Source organism: Dermacentor andersoni, chromosome 7, assembly GCF_023375885.2.
Source record: "Dermacentor andersoni chromosome 7, qqDerAnde1_hic_scaffold, whole genome shotgun sequence".
NCBI lineage: Eukaryota > Metazoa > Arthropoda > Arachnida > Ixodida > Ixodidae > Dermacentor > Dermacentor andersoni.
In genome coordinates, this window is record NC_092820.1 from 71658515 (window position 1) to 71681339 (window position 22825).

Sequence of the window (22825 nt, forward strand, 5' to 3'; positions counted from 1 at the left end):
CATCTGACAGGAGCCACTTCAGATGTGGGCAGTCTTTGTGACAATAAATCAGCATTAAATTTTATAGACTGCGCTTAGATGAAGACCTAATGTTTACTTTACCACGAAGTCGATGTTTTGTGAAATGGTCACCATTTAGCATATAAACGGGCGCCCATGCAGTGCAGAATTTATTAAAAGTAGCTCGCGTCCCCGAGGCAAACTTAGCTGTCCGCAATCCTTCTAATACTTCGAGCTCGTTTTTGTAACACGATGCTCACACTATATAATACAGCGTGCTCATGGCTGTAATTAGTTACTAGAGGCAATCTGAAAAGCGTCATCTCTGCCTCTACATCCTTCATTCTCAGCTTCGATTGCGCATACTACCCAACATTCAAAGGAGCCACGCATGCCTCCTGCATAGGCTGACACTTGGCGTAGCATTCACTTGACACTATTCACATGTTAGATGGTCTTGCGGACAGCCCGGGCTTTGAATGATGCGTTGTGATAGAAACTACTGAACACGCGCTTTGTATGTTCCCGCTCTACTAGCGTTAAGGATAGTCAAGAACTGCATCTCTGACATGCATTGACAAGAGGCGAAATATTGAATGCCTTCTTTTGGTCCGCGACCGAAATGCACTGCTTGTCCAATTCTGAAGCCCGTCGTGGCTTTTGTGCCAAAAAGTGCAAATTAAATGAGTGCTCTCAGTTTTTTTTGTACGTGCTTGTTTTGCACTCGTCTCTTGTGATCGCCATCATTGTGCTTTCCTCATTTTCATACATTTCCCTTTCACCCAACCCTGAGTATCTAGCCAGAACACATTGCTTCAACCCGCACATTAAGCTTTTCACAGATAAATATTTTTTTTTGTAACGCGTGCTTGTGGTAATGAGGGCATTGAGTTTCAGCACAAGATAGTTCACAAAACTTACATTGTATTTTGTGACGTAATAGACGAATTGGTCAAACGTCAATCCCGGGTGTACTATGACGCATGTGGCTCCGGCGCAGGCTGCCACTGGTGTGAACATGAAACCGGATGCATACGTTATGGGATACCAGGCGAGGAGGACATCTCCGGGTTCGTAGCTGACGAGGACCCTGAAAGTGCAGTCAGAAGAGTAGGCTGATAATCCCTCACAGACCTTACTGACAATTGTGGCTTGAGTGAGTCCATGGCAGTAATTCGCTTTAAAAGTGTGTATTGCTCTACGCTCGTCTTCAACAGTGGCTACTGAAAGCTGGGTGATTAGAACAAACATAAGTGACAGAACATGGCGTTTTACATAACAGAGGCACCGCCAATGCACATGGAATGAATAAATTGAAACAGTAGCTGCACACAAAAGAGTTGTGCTGGCACGCAAAAAATTTGAAAGAACAGGAGAGGCACTTCGTTTGTATTCGTTACCGTGCGTGCCACTCTTATTACTGCTAGGCGTCGCCCATTGTCGGTGAACGTGATATACAAAGTTACTCGCCTTTTTTGTCTGGACTACAAAGAGTAGAATGCGCATACGGAAGTTTCTTTCTGTTACTGCGAAATATCTTAAACGACTTAAGCTTTTGTAGACCACACAGACGTTGGAGGCGTGCAGTCGCTTGGCGCATGGGTTACACTGAAGAAATTTTGTTTCGTGGCAGTACTTTGGGTACAGAAGCACTCGTTTCCGTTTTAGCGTCTTGGACGGTGACAGGAACCAGCGAATAGCGGATGCATCTTAATGCCTACGTCTAAACTTTACGCTAAAGGGGAATGGTCACAGGACACAATTGCAGAATTTTCAGAATGTGCAGAAAGAGGTGAAGATGAGCCACCATGCTTAATATGCCTAAAAGGAAGCTTAAGCACGGGGCCAACTCCGCTTGCTCTATTCAAATAAACGGACGATGCGGAAATAATTTTGCGACAAACACTGGAGTAATTTCCGTAAAGCTTCTTCTATTTCTCCGAGAAGCTAAACTCTAGTAACTCCACAAAAGATAATTTTGATATATTACTTCGGTTATCGAAGAAATCGCCGAACGGTGGGTTAAAACAAAGTCAGAATATAAATTTACAAATCCTGGCATCTGGAGAAAAAAAAAAGAAGGTATTGCGACTTCAGCGAACTCATCTTTTAGACCACCTAAAGCTGAAATGTTTGATATATGAATCGACAGTTTGCGTGAAAATGAAAAAGCGTTTACGCACGTTTTGCAAGAGTCCTACTCACACATTAATAGGCGTGTGCGAAGATTCGGAATTTTCGAATAAAGGGCCCCTCACTAAGCCCCACAGCAAATTTTCGTTATACGCTGGAAGTTGTTACGTGTCTTCTAGGGAGCGCTCTGCCGCAAAAAAAAAAAAAATTTCAAGTCGGCTCATTGATAGCCGAGACAGAAATATTTCAGTGTCGCCAACCCATGATTTCAGAGGCGGGCTCCACTGCTTAGCGAGACTCCGTCTTCACTCGCCCCGTCTAGCCTTCGCAAGCGAAATTCCTTCATGCTTGACCTCGAGGATCGCGTGACACATATGTCACGGGCCCGGCCTTCACTTTTTTTTTCCGGTGCTACGCATTTCCGCTGATGGCGTCGCGCGCGAGCTGTCATCTCGTTCGCGCAGCGCACGATTTTGCGCGCTGTGCGTAAGGAAACATGACTAGTGGTACAATTCAGTGCTTCACGAATACTGAGGCAGAACAAGCTGACCGCAGAGCATGATCACGCGCTGGAGCACGGTAACAAATGGCATAGTTTCGGTACCTACGCACGTGACCGCACGACCGTGGGAACAAGCAGACGAAGTGGAAGTACATTTCTTTTGCTTTGGTGCTAAGTAAAGCAAAAACACACGCACACATTCCGCTTATGTGTTTTATTATTTCTCTAAATTTCAAATCGTCAATTCAAGCAACAGATTACACAAATGACGGATGGTGCCTTGAATAATTCTCGAAGTCACCTGTCACCACGAGTGACGTCACACTGCGGGCGCGAGTCCGTAGGCGCAGGAACGCGAGTACGTCATCCCCCGGCTTGGAGCGCGGCGGCCGCGAGGAGAAGGAAAACGGCGTTCGGTTTGAAATTTCAGATCTCTCCGTGGCGCGTAGCGATGTAATACTTTGCAGACACGGTTGTTATTGTGCAACGTGCGCTGGGCGCTTGTCAGCTCAAAATGTCCAGTCCTGGTGAGGGGCCCTTTAAAGAATTGAACAACGCCCTATTCGATTCGGCCTGCGAATGGAATAGTCACTATTCGTAAGTGATAGTATTTGTGAAAACTTTTCGAATGCATCAAAACCTCAACTGCGCTGAAGTAAACATAAAATTGGTGAAAAAGTACAGCAATTTTCAAACCTAGCCCACATGTATACATAAAACACGAGAGTTCGCGTAGTGGAGCAGACGACGTCGCTTGAGTAGCCATACAATAAAAACTGTACAGCGATCACTCGCACTCTGTGATGAGCCCTGTGCATGTGCAGAAACTACTTGTTTGCTCTTAATGCTCCATTTGTGCTTTTAATAAATAACGAGTCATAATATACTATACCACGATAGAAACTTGCTAACTTTTAAATTACCGAGATGTAAGCGTGGCTTTATAGTAATCGTGACAACGGCTGCTCATTATTTGAAAACTATTAGATTTTCTATTCTATTACCTTCTGGCGCTATTGAATTGGTATTCGATACTGTCTCAAAAATCACTGTTCGCACGCTGCTAAAATTAGTCGTATATTTCGGGGTGGTGCATGATGCATCAGTTTTAGAAAACATCAATTTGACAAGCGTAATATTTAAGTTGACAGCGTATGTGAAATTGTTCAAGTGTTTACGACGCTTTTGCGAAAGTCCTACTAAAAATTTGTGCTATATTCAATAGCATATACATCTTATTTACACGCTTTAAATGCATTACCAGTTGCAGTTTAGATAATTGCGACATCTTTATCGCTGTAGAGTTACAGAGTTGTAAGCTTGATGCGGGAGTTGTTCAATATTTAGTAATGTTCAGAAACATTTCTAAAAAGACATGGTGCGAATTGAAAGTCCACTTATGGCACATACTACTGTTTAACTCATTGTTCAGAATGCCACAAACCGCATCAAGATTTGATCATGTGGTCGCCGTGAAATAACGATTTCATCGTTCTAACGTATTTTCCGAGAAGCGCCCAGCTCTTCCTCTTGAGGTACCATAATACTAAACTGGATTGTTAGTACACCGTAGTTGCAGCTTTCAGAATGTACAGATAGCGGTGACCATGCATCGGTGTGTTACATATGCTTACGAATTGCTTAATGCACGGCTAATTGCTTGCTTAAGCGCAATGTATGGAGGGTCCTTACTTGGTCATATATAGGTTGGCCACAAGATTGTAGTGAGATATCTCCATTCCTTTGGCGTCGCCCGTCGTGCCGGACGAGTAGAACACAGCGAGAGTGGTCTGCTTAGGGTCCCCAATGGGCACTTCGTTGAAGTCGTCTTCGTTCAATTCGTTGAAATCAGACACGGGCACAAAGCCCGGTACAGGCTCGCCGATTACAAACAAACACTGCAAAATGTAACGTACTAACTCTGTAAAGGATCAGGAACACATCCGGAAACATGTGACGCACAGGCCCTGTAAATAATGGTGCACATAGGTCTACAGAAGCAGGAGAAAATACAGCGCTCAATAAGCGTACTTGATGAATACATTGTAATAAATTCATATTCTGCTATAGAAAAATGTCCTTGTGTGTTCATGATTCCCTAGTTGCAAAGTGCCCGTTGAATCAAATGAATCATATAGAATGTAATCTCTGGTAAACCACTAGGGGTATTGACTACGCCCCAAGAGCCATGACAGCTCTTATATCAGAGTACTTACTAATTTATTTTGATATAAATGCCTGCTCATTACCGGAACCTGTAGCGAACTTAGGCGATGGTGATGATTTTCGCTGCTGATATGACGAGTTATGCTGCGCACACTACTTGTTCAGGCAGGCAGCTTGCGCGTCTTTTGTTCATAGTTGACAAAGGAAAAAAATTTATTATGGGCTTTTACATACCAAAACTATTGTATGATTATGAGGCACGCCGTATTGAGGGACTCCGGTTTGATTTAGACTACCCGGGACTCTTTCACGCGCTGCCTAGACACGCTGCACGGGCGTTCTTGTTTTTCGCCACCGTTGGAATGCGGAAGCAGTGAGTGGCTTTGGTCTTGCGTTGCTAACCCCTAGGTCGCGAGATCAAATGCCCGCAGCGGGGCCACATTTCGATGGGGGCAAAAATGCAATTTCACGTGCAAGTTAATGAACCACAGGTGGTAAAAATTAATCCGGAGTCCTTCACTATGGCGTGCCTCACAATGAGACCTTGGTTTTGGCACGCAAAACCCTATAATTGAGTTCGTCGCGCTTTATACGAGTTGCCGAAACAAGAACCCGTTTTTAGAGCGAAGCTGTATACCTCTATCACTGAATGCATTTGTTGTGTCCGTAGGCAAAAACTCAACCTATCACTGCGGGATAGCACGCGTCACATGCGCCGGTGGGTTCCTTGCAGCACCGCTAGAAGGCGCTCGGTTCCGCGCACATCCGCAGCAGCGGCGGCTGCGCGGGAGAAAGAAAGAAAATAATTGGCTTCAATGAAGTTGGTTGGCCAGCGATGCTGTGGTATCACGTGAACCGATAGGCCAATGTGACGTAGGCTTGAACTGGGTCCTGCTGAGCCACAGCGCAACGCCGCTGAGCACATTGGCGTTGCTGTTCCTTTGGACGGCCATCGCATTCGCATTTAAAAGCGTGGCACTTTGGGCGAGTTGGTATGTCATGACATTTTAGGCGTGCAGCGCAGCTCAGGAAGAGCAAAACGGAAGGTGGAAGGGGTAATGAAAGGGAACGGAGAACAGAGTGAGCGCTCGCCGCTCACTCTGTTCTCCGTTCCCTTCAATTACCCCTTCCACCTTCCTTTTTGCTCTTACTGAGCTGCGCTACAAGCCCAAAAAGTATTCGCGCTGCTCTTCAGGCATTCTAACTGTGAGTGGCTTGCTTGGGCAAGCAGCGCTACTTCCTACATAGCATGAGCACGACGCTGGTGCGCACATTGTTACATTCCATTCCCGCATTCTGAAGAAGGCGCTCAGCAGGACCACGAAGAGGACGGTGGAAAGAGATCGTTCGTGGTTGCGGTTATTCTGGCGTCTTGGCCGTGACTTCTCTCTATATAACCTGTAAAGATAATTTTACCGAATGTTTATTTACGTTTGACGATGCTGTTCCAGTCAACGCTCATCATCTTCGCGCTGACTTCGGGAGTCGTTACTATGCGTGCGATTTCCATGGAGTCATCAGAACGCAAACCAAATCAATTTTTAGGCGTTTTTTTTTACATTAGAAAAAGTAGTTACATCACTCCCGGGTTCCTATGCTGTGAGTGGCTTGCTAACTGGCTTGCTAACAGTTGCCGCTTCGCGACATACGACAGCTTGTGTGACCATAATCTTCACCGCGAAATGCTTGCAGCTAACGCTACGCGTTAAACGAGCTTCTTGGTCCTTTTGTTTTCTTTTTTCCACATGGCAGGCACCGCCGCTGCTGCGGATTCGCTGAGAGAAGCGCCAGCTGGCGGTGCTGCAAGAAACCCAGCGGCGCAAGCGGCGCCTGCCTCCTGCTGTGATTGGTTGATTTCTTCTTTCCGGTAAGCGGCAATTGGTAGCACACAAAGCAGGCAGGGACGTAACGGCACTCTCGCATGTAAATAAAGAACCTTCAACTCATTTCATTTGTGTCCTGATAGCCCTATGGAAAGGCCACGCGTAATTACGACTACCGAAGAGCGGCGTGAATACTATGAGCGGCGGTGGGAACATCAATGTCCCTATGCACCATGGAGTCGTGGTCAGGCTAGTTAGAACGCAGCAGTTCCTGCCGAAAGCAAGCCACGCACTGTTAGGATGCCTGAAGCGCAACGCGACTACGATGAATAACGAAAGCAACAGCAGAGTTAATATGCACAACGGCTGGGCTCGGCAGACCCTATTTCAGGCCACGTCACAGTGGTCTATCGGATCAGGTGGTACCGCAGCTTTGCTGGCCAACCACCTTAGCCGCGTGGATAGGAGCCCATTTCAAAGCGAAGCTTTATTTGCTTCCTCCTTCGAGTTTCCAACTGCTGCTGCTGCTGCTATAGCTGCTGTTTTCCACACCGCGTCGGAGGGTGGTTCAGAGCGTGTGTATGCATGACAGGAGCGAGATAGAGGGGAAAGGCGCGGCGAAAAACTCGTTTGGACCGTTGCACCGCGTCCAATGCGCACAGAGCCCTCGGGAGCTCGCTCAGCGCCGTCAGTCGTAGTAAAGTTGTAACAATTCCGTGACACTACGCGAAAGCATTGCAGAAATTGAAGCGCTTACTTTACGACTAACGCGCAAGTCCAGATGGAAGCTAGATAGAATGGTAGAAAGGATGCTGGAGTCGAAGCAGAGAATGGGCAAACTGACGCAGTCACGAAAGAACTGAATAACAGGCTTTCTAGTTTTCACTCGCAGTTTCAATATGAGAGGGCGGGGGGGGGGGGGGGCGTCATTGAGAGAAATTGGCGTGGGAACGCAAGGAAACGTTACTACTATAGACACGACGCCGGCGGCGCCCAAACGCGATAAATTTAAGTTCGAGCTAAGGTACGATACATTTCTGCTATTTCTGAAAAATAAACACCATGCATATTTGTCAAGTGGACAACTTAGGCCGGGCGCGCAGGAGTAGAGCCGCAACAAAGCGCATCGTAGACTCTAGGCGACACTACTGAAGCGGTCACACGTCCAACCAACACTTCTGTGACCACCGCTGTAGATTTGCGGCTATTGCATTGCTCGAGTTGGCGGATTTGATCCCGGTCGGGGCAGCCCCATTTGGGCGGGTGTAAAATACAAAGTACTCTTACACTTATATTTACGGACACGTTGAAGAACACCACACTGTCAAAATTATTTCACAGTCCGCTACTACGGCACGCGTTACAACGTGATTGTGATTTTCGCACGTGCAGCACCATAATTCAATTAAAGGGTGATGCGCTGTGTGAAGCAATTGATATGCTCAACCCTGTCAGAGGTTATGAAGTACGTCGCGCAACAACGCCTCAAGCAAACACTTCCCCCTATGTGTTCTGTGTTTTACGCAGACAAACAGCAATGGGCAATGCAACGTTTAACACCAATTCACCAGTCTCGTGTTCTGCACATTCATGAAATTTAATATTTGCGGTCAGCAACATCGCCAATTATCGTCAATCAAAGCAAACAGCACAGAAAGCTTCGCTTACATCGATTCCCACAGTGCGTGGGAATCGCGTATTTTTTATTTTTTTTTATTTACGTGCAGGCGCTGTGATATGCTTCCACACTGTGCTCGTATAGAGGAGCATAGCAGCGCCTGCACAGAAAAATTGCTGAACAACATTCGGATTACTGGTAGCACCCTGGACAGAGGAAAATTAGCATTTGTAACTTCTATGTTGAAAGAACTGATGGATGTACGCCCGTCCTGCAACTCACATTGAGCCGATTGTACGCGGTCGAGGATTCCTTTGCGGGCCAGGGCGGCCGCCTTCCGATGAGGACGAAACAAAAACAACAACAACAAAAACGCTCCGGCGTCGTGCTTTCGGGTGCACGTAAAGGACCTGAAGTGGTCGAAATTCATCCAGAGTCTCGCAATCCGACGCCGCTCATGGCCCATGCGTTGCTTGTGGGTAAGTTAATTTTTTAGTTATGACATCATCTGTTCATGATAAAAAGTTACAGGTAGAAATATATCCTTTCGAATATCAGCTGTGACGGTATACATTCAAGGGTATTTGATCGGCAGTGGGACAGTGCGAGGGAAGGTTAAAACAAGTAGTAGCTTTGTCCTGCTCCACAAGAATATCGCAGGTTGGCCTTGGCACAGAGTAATGGCTAGTGGTGACCCGTCGCACATCTGAATTCTGGTAGTTGGATGTATGTGCGCGTGCGCTGCTACTAAACTACACGCAGAGACTTGCGTTATTCTAATTTAAGTAGAAACCAGATGTAGAAAAGGTTGATGTGCTAAGCAGAAATATTATGCAAACGCACATGTGCCAAGCGTGGGAATTGAACAAACAAAGGGAAGTTTAATCTTATCAAACACTTTGCGTTTGTGTTTTCTGAAGTCGTGGGCCGCCATTTTATGGATACTCCTGTGATAAGCTTTAATTTCACGCGAAAAATTTCTGTCAATGGTGATTTCCAAACGCGCCGTTACAATAATTCGAAAGAAAAAAACATGGGCTTTTACTTTGTGCAAAATGTCGAACTTTTAAATTATTTCAACAGTTAGTTTATCTACCAAAGATATCCTAAAGTCGCCGAGAGGAATCTGCTTGGAGCTCTTTGGCCAGGTCTGAGCTATGCTCTATTAAAACCTGCATACCAATCAATTAATCAATCGATCAATCCCAGAAGAATTGTGTAAGTGGTGACGTACAGCCATGCGAAAACTGTAACTTATTAAAAGTGATAGCGGGGTGTTTTTCCTCACGTGAAAATCCCTCCATCTTTTCGCTCTTCGTAACACCTTCGGAACATTTTGGTACTCACTCTTGAAAAAGGTTTCTCGTGCAAGAAACAGTGTTTTTGTTTGCAGGTTGGCGAGTAGAATCGAATATATTAGATGGTTTTTGGTCTCTTGTCCCTGGGACGCAGTACTTGTAAAATTTATCGCTCACGCCATGCAAGAACCGTGCTATTTGGAAGCAGTGCGCCATTCGAGGCACAAATTTTATAGGTCTCGAATTCACGAGCTTTACCACTGTCACGTTTAGCATTCCCTTGTGCGACCTCTTTCCTTCCTTTCTGTAACGACTTCAATCATATTTATTAAACTGTAAAATTTATATAATTCATTTATTTTATTATTATTTTTGTCATTTATTCATATTTTTATTTATTTTTAGTCACTATTATTGCAATGAATCATAATAATGACAGTGTAATCGGTACACGCGCTGTAACGCCATAAAGTGGCTGGTCATTCAATACCTTAACTTTCGTTTTTTCCTTAACTGCAGTAACCTTAGCTGCGTGCTGGGGACTCGTCAAGATGTGGGTTGCGTCTGCATGGTCGACTTGAAAGAGAAGCTCACCTAAAGAAAAGAAACAAAAATCCGCAACAGCCATAAGTAGGAGTTGTTATTCGAATTAATCGCAATGGGATCTAAGTTCCTGCAAGCACAAGAAATACAAACACTCCAAGAAAGATTGGCATACATTGACCAATGAGCTTAATGGTGCTTTCGTAAGGACAGCGGTCACATGCGCAAATAAATGTTTGTCTATCGGAGCGCATACGGATGCTGACGAACTATAACATGCATGCCTGTCAGCTGTTCCAATAAAGAGCCGTTGCTCCATTTTTAAACGCCTAAGGAGAGCGTGTGGTCAATTATTCATAAACCCATGAGTGAGCGCTAATAATGCCACGTATAGGCAGTTATGTTACACGAATCTTGCTTGAAACGAATGAAAATTCAACTCAAATTTGGAATGCTGTTGAACCTCCAGTTGAAGATGATGAATGAGCGAATTCGGGGTGAGGTAGGGGCGGTGGCGCCGCACTTGATCGCTTCACTCATTGCGTGAAGGAGGAGCATCGGATTCATTTTCTTTACTGCGCTATCTTCCGGGTCGCCCCATATATTGATGTACGATGACTTGTGAAGGGGAAGCTTTAGATCGGGCCCAACTCCGAGGCGGCCTATTCAAATACATGTAAAAGGCAAAAACGCTTTTCTCATGTAACCCCTGGACCGATTCTAATCAAATTTGTTGCATTTGAGACATAAAGTTAAATTATAGTGACTGTTGCAAGCGGAATTTTGATTCAGGGCCTGCATTGTGTGAAAACGATCTTCAAAAATTAGAAAGGTTGAAAATAATAGACGCACAAGGTTTATAAATCAATAGCTCGGCATCGAAAACAGATATCAGGGTTCTATAAACGGTATCGATTTGATCATTCAAAGCGGACAACTCCCATATGTCAATTTATGGTCTACGTGAATTTGTTACCTTCTGTACAAGGGTTCCGCGAAAGCTGTATTTCCATATTACAAGATATTTTTTTTAGATTCATGTGTAACATGCCAATTTTGTTCGCTTTACACGTACTATCAGATGCAATTCCCAGAATTGGATTATCTATTTTCGTTGCTAAGTTACAGAGTTGCAAACTTGATAGTTTCGTTTTTTGAAAATTTTGACTTTTTGAGAATTTTTGATAAGACCTTTACGACGTAAATCAACAATTCGAAACCAACAGTCACTAGATTTTAAGTTTTTCTTTTAAATGCAACAAACCTTATAAAATTCGGTGCAGTGGTTGCCGAGAAAAACTAATTCTCCATTTACGTGTATTTAGATAGGAGCAGCCAAGCTAAAGCTTCCTCTTAATTATTTTCAAAAATATTCGGGACTTAACACGTCACAACTACGATCCGAATACGGTGTACGCAGTTATGGGTTGAGAAGCATCCGTGGCGCAATGGATACAGCATCCGGCCTCTGTGCTAGACGTATTGTGTTCGAATCCGGCTATTGGACAATTTTATTTAATTATTGATTTCAAGATCATATTTTCGCCATCAGGGCGCAGCAATGAAGTCGATAGCAACGCGTTAGAATATGAGACGAGGTAGCCCTCGTAGCTTGAGGGGCAGTGTGAATTGCAGTAAACACAGACTGGCTAAGTAAGCAGGCGTGACGGGACGTGCGCAGACACACAGAGCCACAGAAAGAACGCGATCGCCGGCAGTCAACATCGGCTAGAACACACGGCCTTGTAGGCGTTGTCGCCTTGCTTTGGCCAAAGTTCCCGTACTCCTCATGTTCAAGGTGGGCGCGATGTGCGTTTGCTCCATGCTTTTGAACTGCAGGAATTCGTCGGTGTTGCAGCTTAGTTTCCGCCTTCCGATCCCGCAGCGCCGCGTCTGGACCCCGCCGGCGTTTGAGTTGCAGCGTGCGCCGCTCACGCAGCAGCACGTTGTTTTGGGTGTCGGGACCACGGAGAGAGCTGTTGGTGCGTATGTGGGCCAGCCTTGCTTCAGTGCGATTAGCGCTTCGCGCGATCTTCTCGGCTATGCGGGAAACGGTGCTTCGCTGGAGAAATCCCGCACAGACAGCTACCACCACGGCTACCGCGTCTGGGAAGACGACGGCACCGGCTGGGAGGGTCTGTAGAGCTGTGTTGCAGTTCGTTCCAGCATGCAAAGCTGTCTAACCTGTGGTCTTATGGAATGCCGCTGCCTCTGTGCACCAGTCTGTGCGATTGGAAAGCCATCAAGCCTAGGGAGATTTCGCCACCTGGCATTCAAATTCTGAGGCTAAGAGAAAGCGTGCAGTTGATGTTGGTAATGTTCTTTAGAAAACGCACTGAAACTAAGGACATTAACATTTATATGCGTAATTATCGACGACGGTGAAACATCGCACAGATTATTCATGTAAGTTATATAGCAATGAATGGCGCCACTTGCCTGAACGGGATCGCTTGCACGCGCGAAATGCTTAAAGGGACTGACAACTAGACAGAATGTGTTCTGAGACCTTGATTGAAATTATTTGACCGTAACTTATTGTGAAAAAATCCAGTACGCTGTTCGGGATTTAAGTACGAAATATAACTTTAAATTGGCAGATAGTCAGAAAACCCAGTAAGTGGCGAGGCCTGGCGGCGAAATCTTGATACTTCGAAATGAAGTCAAGAGATTACTATACGTAAGTCGACTGTCATTAAGTACAACATAATTATTGCTTAAAATTGCAGTTAGTATAATGTTAGCCACTTGCGCTTTATTCTATGCGCATTACACAGTAAATAAAATCCAAGCTAACGAGCGGCGCTCGCGTCGTTCCACATGCATGGCGCCGCACGTGCTGTTGTATGCGCGCGAGTATAGCGCGAGTTTGCAAGTACTCAGAGTCTTATGATCTCCCTGTGATACAACGTGCCATCGACAAGTTGTGCCGTCAATGGATGCGTCTTCTACTCTCGTGTCGGCGCCTCTGTCACACTGTACCCACGCCGAGCTCTCAGCTGACCGTCGGCAGATTGTCGGCGTCGGTACAGTGTGACAGACGCGCCGACACGAAGGAAAAAAGCTGTCGCCGACACTCGGCAAACCGAAATCGGTGTGGGGCCGGACTAGCGTGAGTGAGAGTTAACCAATCGGCATTCTCCAGGCGCGCTGCTTGTGGCGGGGACGGTGGTCTATCGTGCAAGTCGGATTCATCGGTTCCGCCCCGCATTCTTCCATCGAAGCGTGACGTTCGGGTGCTTATTCGTAATGATTTCAATTCTGAGCACGCGTGCGAGCTAAAATCCTTTGTTCCAGCTCGCTCAGGTCTTCTAGAGACGACATCGGAAATCAGAAGCACACGCTTGGCTAAAGCGACACAACCGTGTATCACGTGTGAAAGTGTCGTTTCGTTTTCGATGCGCTTGGTTTCGTTTTTAGTGAAATACCAAAGCAGTTAGACAGGAAACCGCAAGAACAGGTAGCTATTGTCGCATAAGTAATTTAACACGTTGGAAAACATGAATCGCAGGAACATTGACTTCGTAAACAAAATAATACTTTTTCACACCTACGGCCGCACTTGTCATCTGCCTCCCACCAGTGCCGGCCTGTAATCGCTATCGCGCTCACCTATCACAGTTTTCGGCATGCTTCCAGTGAACGACTTCATGCTCACTGCATATCGAAAAATTCTGATAAAAAATGTCCACGGCGTTTTCCGCTTTACTACGTCATGATTAGACGCTCTGGGCAGTAAGCTTTCCATTGCACTAAAAAAGTGGGTACAATGAAAATTGGATGTCAGCCCCTTTAAGGATATTCTATTCCGTCTGCTGAGCCATGCGCCCGTGGTCTGATGGTCAGGGCCACGAGCGACTGCGCTATAGGGTTCCACTGTTCGAATCGTGCGATCGAACATTTTTATTTATCTTTCTTTAATAAACATAATACATATCTGGAATATATGCAATTTGGAACGGTGACCAATGCTCCCTTGTAACACATATCACCCAACATTTTTAGGCTCGTAATCTTCGGGGTCGGCCCACGGTGAGAGGCTTGAAGCATAGCCGATACGGAAAATTTCTGGAAAAGCGCTAAGGAATAGTTCATCTTTAGAAAATGGCACTTTGGCCCGAAGGGTGCACTCGAAGTGATTGCGAGCTTCATATTGTGCCGCTCAAGCTCCACGCAAGGCGTGCCTTACTATGCGCGTGGGCGACATAATGGCGCTTCGCAACAGGCGAGGCAACTGCAGATATGCAGCACAGATTTCTTGCAACTGTCAGGCATGTAAAAAACGCTGCCGTGGTGAGGAGCCCCGTCAGCGGCGTTGCAGGCGTCGCCCCTCGGTGGTGCACCGACGAGATGAGACGGAGGGAAACAGCTACAAAACAAGCGTGTTGGTTTTAGCTTGGCATTGTCCATCCGTTCCGTTGGTAGCTGTGCGCACACAGCTGCTCAGAAGGAACACTAGTGCGCGTGTGCAAAAAGCTCATGACCGAAGCGGAAAGCACAACCCCGCGTGTGCTCCCCTGCCCGAGCTGCTATAGCGTCTAGGTGGCATCGTTCGCCTTGTAGTCAAACGGACAACGCGGCGCTTGCGTCTGTGGAAAACTAACGCGCCTAATAACCAAGGCGCCAGCTGACTAGCTTTGACTTCTCGCTAACGCCATCTTACGCACAGTAGATCACATGATCCTCAACCCCCGGCTTGCAGGAAACGTATGCGCCGTCAATAACGCCGCGACATCGCGGGCGGCAACGGCGATGGCTTCGACGCTCTGCTTGTTTCCGTTTAGTTTCTTGCGCAATAATAGGCAGTTAAGTCTGCTGAAGAGCATTGCCAACTTCTTTACTACTGTGTCGCTAAAGTGAGCCGAAGGAGTTGGTACATTGGGCCCAAATTTTGGCGCAAATTTAGTAAAATTATCGCTAAACCTGTCGACTACATGTGGTATTTTTTTGAACAGCATGTTATAGGCTAACTTGGCATAACGCATCAAGCGAGAGTGTTCTTGTTGCTCTAATCAGAGTACACGTAAGAAATAAACGGTGGATTGACCAACAGGTTGTATAGAATCTAACTTTACTAACGAAAGAATAATAACAACAACAACAACAACAACAACAACAACAACAACAATAATAATAATAATAATTATAATAATAATAATAATAATAATAATATACACATTGCATCATGGCAGTTGAAATCCATCGTATACCTTGCGATTACAGAATTTCATTTCCAGCGAGGGTAGAAAAACATGGCTCACCATATTTTCCTACTAAGATGACGCACTTGGCCTACGCTTAGCCTGCAAGTTTTGTAGTTCTTGGCACTTTCGAAACGAGAGCTCAATTATGGGACACGATTTTGGTCTTGATATTGAGGCAATGAGAAGTACGTTATACTTAGGCAGATGAAGTACTGCACTGCCGCCATAGAGTAAAATTGCTGCAGAACGTCGAAATGCTGCTTCGAAAACGCAAAGATGCCCGAGCTATGCGGCGTCGTAACATATAACCACAGGCCGGAAAACATAATCAAAGGTGAGAAAATTGACCCGTCGCGGCCATTACAGGCCAGTATGTGTACGCGTATGTGCGCGCGGGCGTGGGTGTATGTACGTGAGCGTCTGTGGTTGATGTATGTGTACGCGTGCAGTTCTGCACGTACTGAGTGAGAAAAACGATAAAGCAGACAGACCTGCACGTTAACATACACGCCTGAACGCAAGTTCAACACTAACATTTGCGGGCACATTTGGGTAACCATCTACTAAAGCTTCGCTGAACACCGACTCCCACAGGTTTACGGAATAGGCTTCAATTTCTGTGTCAGCGTCTTTCGTTGCTGCTTGCCGCTGAGCGAGTGGCGCTGTGTCTCACGCTATACTCATTGAGAAGGAAATTATACAAGAGGGGGCACTCCGGCGAAAACTGGCAACAGGAAATGCGTCACGCTAGTATTAACGCCGACCGTCTGCTGCCGCGAGCATCGAAAAAAAAAAAGGAGAATGTGAAATAGGGTTAACAGAAACCGTTTCATTTCTTTTATTCTATCCCGGCACAAGTAAAAATAGCTGCGTATAAATTAAAATAAACTTTGCGGCTTACTTCTGTCGCTTAGCGACAGGGGAATCGGCGAATGACGAGCCAGAACCATGCGTCATTCGTCAGACACAAGCGAGCGAGACCGGCTGCGCATCGGCGACCCATCTGCCTATTTTTCTATTTTTGGATTTAGCCGGGTTTGGCGTGCTCCCGGCGAATTCTTGCGTTCCTTCTGAACATCGACATCGCATCACTGCACTACTGGACTGCGGCAAGGTGAGAAATTTTGTTCGACAGTCTGCGACGCATTTCAAGCAATTAGGCTTACTGCCCGGCAACTAGGCTAGACTTGTGACGCAGTTAACGAAAAACAGCGCGGCAGTCTCGGCGCAGTTAATTTGAATTAATGACTCGTACTGGGATATGTTTGCGACGCTTTCTATGAGCCCCAATATTATTTTAACTTATTTCGATAGTTCTTGGGCACGCTAGTCACACAGGGCGCTCTGACGCAGTTTTGTGTGTACTGAATCTTACTGCGATAAGTTTTGGCACTTTGTCTGACCCCCAACATTATTGTAACTAATTTCGTTACTTTTTGCGGTACTTTTCAAGCGCAGTGGGCGTGCCTGGCGCTGTGACGCCATTAGCGAAAAACAGCTCAGCCGTGCTGCGCAGTTAAGTTTCGGGCTTTAATGCGCAGACAAGTTCATGGCACTTTCTCTGACGCGCAACATTGTTGAAAACTATTTTCGGTACTTTTTTGTTACTGATGAGGCACGCTCGCCGCGCCTGTCTTGACGTAGGGAAAAGCAGCTCGGCCTTGGTGAAAGTTAGTTCGGCGCGTACTGAATTTTACGGCGACAAGTTTGTGACAATTTTAATGGCCCCGCCACAATTTAAGCTTTGTTTCGGTAGCCACGCTTGTTCAAAACGCGACGAGCAATTGTCAAGAGTTATAACACGGGAAGTGTGTTGCTTGCGCCGGCAGAACGCGCACATGATAACGCCAAGGGGCTCAAACACCAGGAACTTGTAACTCAGCAATTCTGTCTTCTGCACGACTGAAGACAGGCTTTGCACTTACGCATTTGTCTTGAGTGCGAGTAGAAGGAATTCTGCGAGCGTCCAGCATGGTTTGATTGAGAGCGTTTGTTGTGGCCGCCTCTTTGTATTCGTAGCGTACTATCGCTTCGGTTGTAGCCACGTTCTCCTGAAGAGGCGCAGTAGCCCGTGTATTCGTGCTGTCAAAGTGCAGGAAGTAAGTCTCGGGAAGAGGGGACTGCTTGTAAACAGGATGTTTTGGTGGGATGTACAGTATTGTTTGGGAAGAGTCGGGTATATTCTACGCCGTGTACGTAAAAGCGAACTGCCTTTGCTTGCAATGCCACCCATTCACCGCTTTCGCACGTTTCACTTCTACACGCATTGTTCGTATATGTTACTACCAAAGTGACACTTGCTTGTAATTTACTTTTTTCAGCTGACGTCGTCCGTTGGAGCTTCGTTCGGAAACTGCTGCTGCTTATCTGGCGCCACAAATTTAGATTAATGCAAAAAGAGCCTGCCACGAGCATTTATAGAGAATAAGATAAACATTTCGTCATTTCACAAGATCTCTTGCGTGTGTGGGAGGCAAGTTTGTTCAATAACTTAGACGCAGGTTGCTGGACAATTGCTGCTTTCAAGCGGCTGTACGTGCGTGTGGCAGTTAAACTTCACCTGTCCGGTTCGCGCGCCTCGCTCTGCTAGGAGCTTTTGAAAACGATGCAGCTATTAGAAGTGGTTTCGAGTGAGCTATTCTGTTCGCGCGGCCCGCATTGCATTGCGCCATGGAAAATCACGCAGTACCTACATTTCAAGCAAGCTCTTCGGTTCATGTGGACAGCTCTGATTTGCGCTATTTATTCTACGTGTGTTCTTTGGAGGAACAAAGGCGAGAAAGCCTGCCTGGCAGCGCATGCATGCTACATTTGGAAACGGGATGGCAAACACATAAACGAGTCATCAGGAGTGCTAACCACCGAAGAAATAGACTTCCTGGATGCATACATAGATTTAACTCGCTATCTTGTTTATGGTTGGATGTTATTATGCCTTTTGGGTCTATGGGTGCCACTTTCAAATTTATTATGCTGTGCATGCTTGAGTTTCTTCCTTTATATCTGGTTCCCCAGCAATAAACTTTCAGCATGAGTAAAAACGCGTTGTGCGTAAACATTGACTCTGACAATAATTGCAAGCAAACGTAGACCAACCAGGCTGCCGGCCGCCGACAGTTTATAACCCAGAAGATTCATGCGACGCACCACAAGGAACCGGGAGCCAAGGAGCACCTGCGAATGCCCCCATGTCCCCTTATCGAACCATTGACTCTAGGCTGAGGCTTCCCTTGTTTGCCCACAACTTGCTCTGTAGTTGTAATGTTAAAATAAACTCAGCCGTCGGGCTAGATTCTTCTTTTCACAGTCAATTGCCTGCGACTGTGTGAAAACTTGGTGTTGCAATAAAGACCTTCTTTAGTGCTGTATGTTACTAGTGTGAAATAAATATCTGTTTACATTCACATCTTACTTTGTGATTGCATGATTTCCTTAAGATACAAATTTTGCTGGCAACACAAAGCAAGTAAGACTTTTTTCTAAAATATACCTTCTCCTGTTAATGTTCTGATTTGATTAAAGGGTCCGCAATAAAAGGAGTACTACGATCGAAAAAGAAACAGGTGGACTTTGAGAAGAATTGTACCACTGTTAAGTACTAGCTAGGCCAAGAACAACCATGACAACATTCCAGAACACAGTAAAAGTTCTTGAAGTGCAGGACAAATTTGAGATCAGCAAAGGTGCGGAAATAGTTAATAAGAAGCACACTTGCATCTTGCGTGAATGAAGAGCGTAGCGTGAATGCCCGCATGCATCACGTGGCGGTGCCGAAAACAGCGTATATTCGACCGATGGTTAGACGCACTGGCGCCGCCAACGTAACCGGACGCGGCCAACGCGCTACGACGCGCTCAGCGTATAAAAACGTTCTTCTGTGCGCCGATAACATCGGGACTATATACGCGCCTTTAGAGCCGCCCGAGCCCTGGCAACAACGAGAAGATCCCGAACTGAGAGAGCGAGAGGCCGAAGCGATCCCGCACCCTTACTGGTAAATTACCTAACCGTGACTAAGGCCAGGTGCACGCAGGGAAAACTTCTATTGCCCCCATTTTCCAGTAGGGGAAGGGTTGGTTACTTTATTTAGGCTTTAACGGCCGGATCGGTGAGCCCTTTCACGGGCGAGTTTTCGCCACCACTCGTCGAACACTGCCAGTTCCTCGGGGGAACGCACAACGCGTGGCAGTCCCATCCGTTTTCTGAGAATGAACTAAAGGCAAACGAAGCCCGCGCAGCGCGCGCCACACCCCTCCCTGCCCTTTCCGTCCCCGGCGGAAGCCGAACGGCTCTGCTTGTTTGCGCAATCCCTACTAATGACCCAAGCTCCGGCGCCGGCGCAGCTGTCGGCTCATCAAACCGCCCTTTCCCGCAGCTGCTCTGCTCTGGGAGCAACTGAACTTTTGCGTCACCGCTAGAGAACGCCACTGGTGAGGCAACACAAGCTTCGCTTGAAAAATAATCCAGTTTCGCCAAACGGAACGCGAAATTCAGCGGGGAAATCCGTCCTTTACTCAACGTACGCAGGCAGCGTGCCGGCAGTCTGGAAGGGACATGGCTGTCGCCACCCGCTGTTGCCGGCATGCCGCGTACCTTTGGGGTACTCACAAATTTTGTTCAGTGACTCCATCTCACGACACTTCAAAGCACCCTCTGGACACGGAGTGTCACCTAGCGGGCGAGGTGGCCGCGTGCTACACAGGCCGCCGCCGCACAATGGAAAACGCCAAGAAGCGATGAAAGTTTCAGTTAAAAAAAAAGTGCACTTCTTGAGCATAATGTTCGCGCGTTTCGTGATCCTGTTTCGTTCGGCATAAATAACCCCAGCGTATAGCCTCCATGAGTGCAGATTACTGTTTATTGATTAGAATGGCAGGGACTGTACGCGCCGTATAGCCGATTGGCACCCTTTCAGTAGCTTTTGAATAAAAGGAAATTGCGTTCTCAAATGAGATTTCTGAAGCAAGAATTAACTTCACATTCGCTAAAATGTCGCCAACTGCACTGTCACGTAGGGAAAAAAATGTCCTTAATCGCTAAATAATTGTGTCTAAACACTCCGCAAGACCTTTCTATTTGGCTATGAAATTGCGAAAATCGATAACACTGCTTATGAATGACATTTCGGAAATGAAAATTAAAGACAGGAATGCTAATGATATTTTTACCGTGTTGTGCCGTTGGCCACGCAACATAAGCCAGACATCGTCGTTAGTTGCTTTCCTTGTGTAATTGAAAATTATATGTATGCTCAGTGTATTAGAGCCCTAGCTCAAATACATTGAGCACGCACAGTTTCTCTGCGTGGTCGCTACGTGATGTCGCGCTTAGCAAATTAGTAAATGAATAAATAAAACAAAGAAAGAGATGATGGGAACAGTGGTCCGTTTTTCAGGTGGCAACAACGACGTTCCACTGCTTCGCTGGCACCTGTTGATGGGGTCGAGTTCCCTGCACAACCAACGCACTGTTCGTTTTTTGAAACGAGCGAAGGTGACGCCGGGGACTACTTTCTCCCAAGCTGTTCAGGCGAGTTTTTCACCTCCAGCCGCTCTTTCTCGAGCAACGCCGACGCAGCAACTGAAGCTCCCAGGGAGCTTCAGGCAATAATTACTAGGCGGAACTCTGGCACTAGTGCCTACGGGAGCTATAGTGGCAACGGTTGCGCCAACATGCAAATTAAGGCAAGTACATGGATTGGCCTAAACTTCGCCCTATTGGTTTCAAGCGGCTTCGTAAGCTCATCATTTTCAACAACGTACTTCGTAACAAACAATTAGGTAAACATTATTAAAATTGTTCGAAAGCAGGATTCGAACACAGGACCTCTAGCACAGAGTCCCTATACTGAAACCATTACGCGACAGGCGCATGCATCGATAAGCGGTATGAAACAACCTTAAGAATTTATCGCGGGAAGCCAGTGTCTTCAGACGCTTGCCGCGTTTCGATTTGGCCACCTCGGCACGCTCAAGTGTTGCACTTAGTAGCGAGTGTGCGTGGTCGCACCGCCTTGTGCACTTCCAAGCGTCTAGATTGCTCTAAAATGTAGGAAAATCTAGAGATATAAAGAGTAACGAAGAAAGCCAGAAAGAGGCCCGAATCCACAAGCACGAAGATGAGACAAATTTATGTAGTTCCATCATTCCCATGGTGGCTCCACGATCGTAGCGCCAGAACTCCCTCTAGTATATTGTATGAAACTCTAAGGAATCTCCCATTGAAAGCGTCGTTTTTCGAATTAAACTATGAACTGGATCCGAGTGGGCATTCCGTAGCCGAGCTGCCGTTTGGACCCAATTCAATCCACCAGACGCGTAGTGCCAAGCAGGTCTCATGACGAGCTCATGACCACTCGAACGTCGCACCTCTGGTCCCGTTCTGCTCCTAGCAGACGACGTGCTCAATTTCAAACTAATCAGCAGGAGCGTGTCGTCATTTTGACGTCACCACAACCGTGGCCATGCCCCGCGGCTGATGAAGTCGGCGCGGCCTAGGCCAATTGCGTGCATGTAACCGAAAGAGCGCTACGAACAACGATCTCCGATCGCACCCCAGTGTGTGGATTGGCTGAAATTTTGGCGCACGAGCAATTCTCGCATAAGAGGCTTGTCTTGCATATAGGCCCATCTGTCTTATTGATGCGAAAATAATCAGCAAATATCCCCGAATTTATTGAATGCTACAGAAACTCGGGCTTAACGAGCTGTTGTAATGTGTGTTGAATACGGATGCGTTGTCCACGTCATTGATAATGTATTAAGATATCGAAAACGCCATGTCGAAACCTTACAGACGTGTGACGAGCGAGTTAATTGCCAGCAATGCTTCACGGCCATAGTGGCGACCACCATAGGCTCACCTTACGTCATGTTGAATACGCAGTAACACCTAACGAACCATAAGAATTGAAGTACAAAGTTTAGGTGGATTCTCGTCATCATTGCTGAAGTAGTACATCACAGCAGTTTATATGCAAATCTTCTGCGTTCAGTGGCTTCTTTACTTTTGATTTCGTCATTTCTGGTTCCATGTTTTCCATGAAAGGTTCAATACTTCAGCTGACGCAAAATCGACAAAATTCTGCAGCTGTCAGCACGTTCTTGTGGCAGCGAAAAGGCTAGCAAAGCAATGCAATGTAGCGCATGTGATACACTCACTTTCATTGAGCGCAGGATTCGACAGCAGCACCGAGGCCCCCGTGAAGGTGATGCTGTAAAGAGCAACCATGTTCTCGACACTGTTTTCCAGATGTACGCAGACGCGGTCGCCCAATCCTACACCTTGCTCTTGGAAGCCCGCTGCGAATCTCCGCAAGCGAGAAAAGATCTCGCCGCGGGTGAGGCGCATCTGCTCGTCCACCTGTGAGGGAGACAGTGGCTTTTATTAGACAAGAAATCAAAAGGTATTTCTTGATCCTTATATTTCGTGTCGTCTTGTAACGCCTGTGAATGGGGGTAACGTTTATGTTCAATACCCGGCCAAGGAAAGAGGAGTTCGGGATTGTAGTGAGCCTAAAGTGCTCCTTTGATAGTAGA

General features: G+C 46.5%; 1 protein-coding gene across 1 annotated transcript in view; it reads right to left on the bottom strand.

The window, feature by feature from the left end:
* LOC126534320 (probable 4-coumarate--CoA ligase 2) overlaps nucleotides 1–22825 on the bottom strand; it is an 83090-nt gene that overhangs the window by 20221 nt on the left and 40044 nt on the right. Inside the window, exons 4-7 of the mRNA XM_050181598.2 lie at nucleotides 22448–22649; nucleotides 10031–10134; nucleotides 4328–4533; nucleotides 922–1090 (exon numbers count right to left, since the gene is read on the bottom strand). Coding sequence (XP_050037555.1) covers nucleotides 922–1090; nucleotides 4328–4533; nucleotides 10031–10134; nucleotides 22448–22649 — 681 coding nt within the window. The remainder of the gene's footprint in view (nucleotides 1–921; nucleotides 1091–4327; nucleotides 4534–10030; nucleotides 10135–22447; nucleotides 22650–22825) is intronic.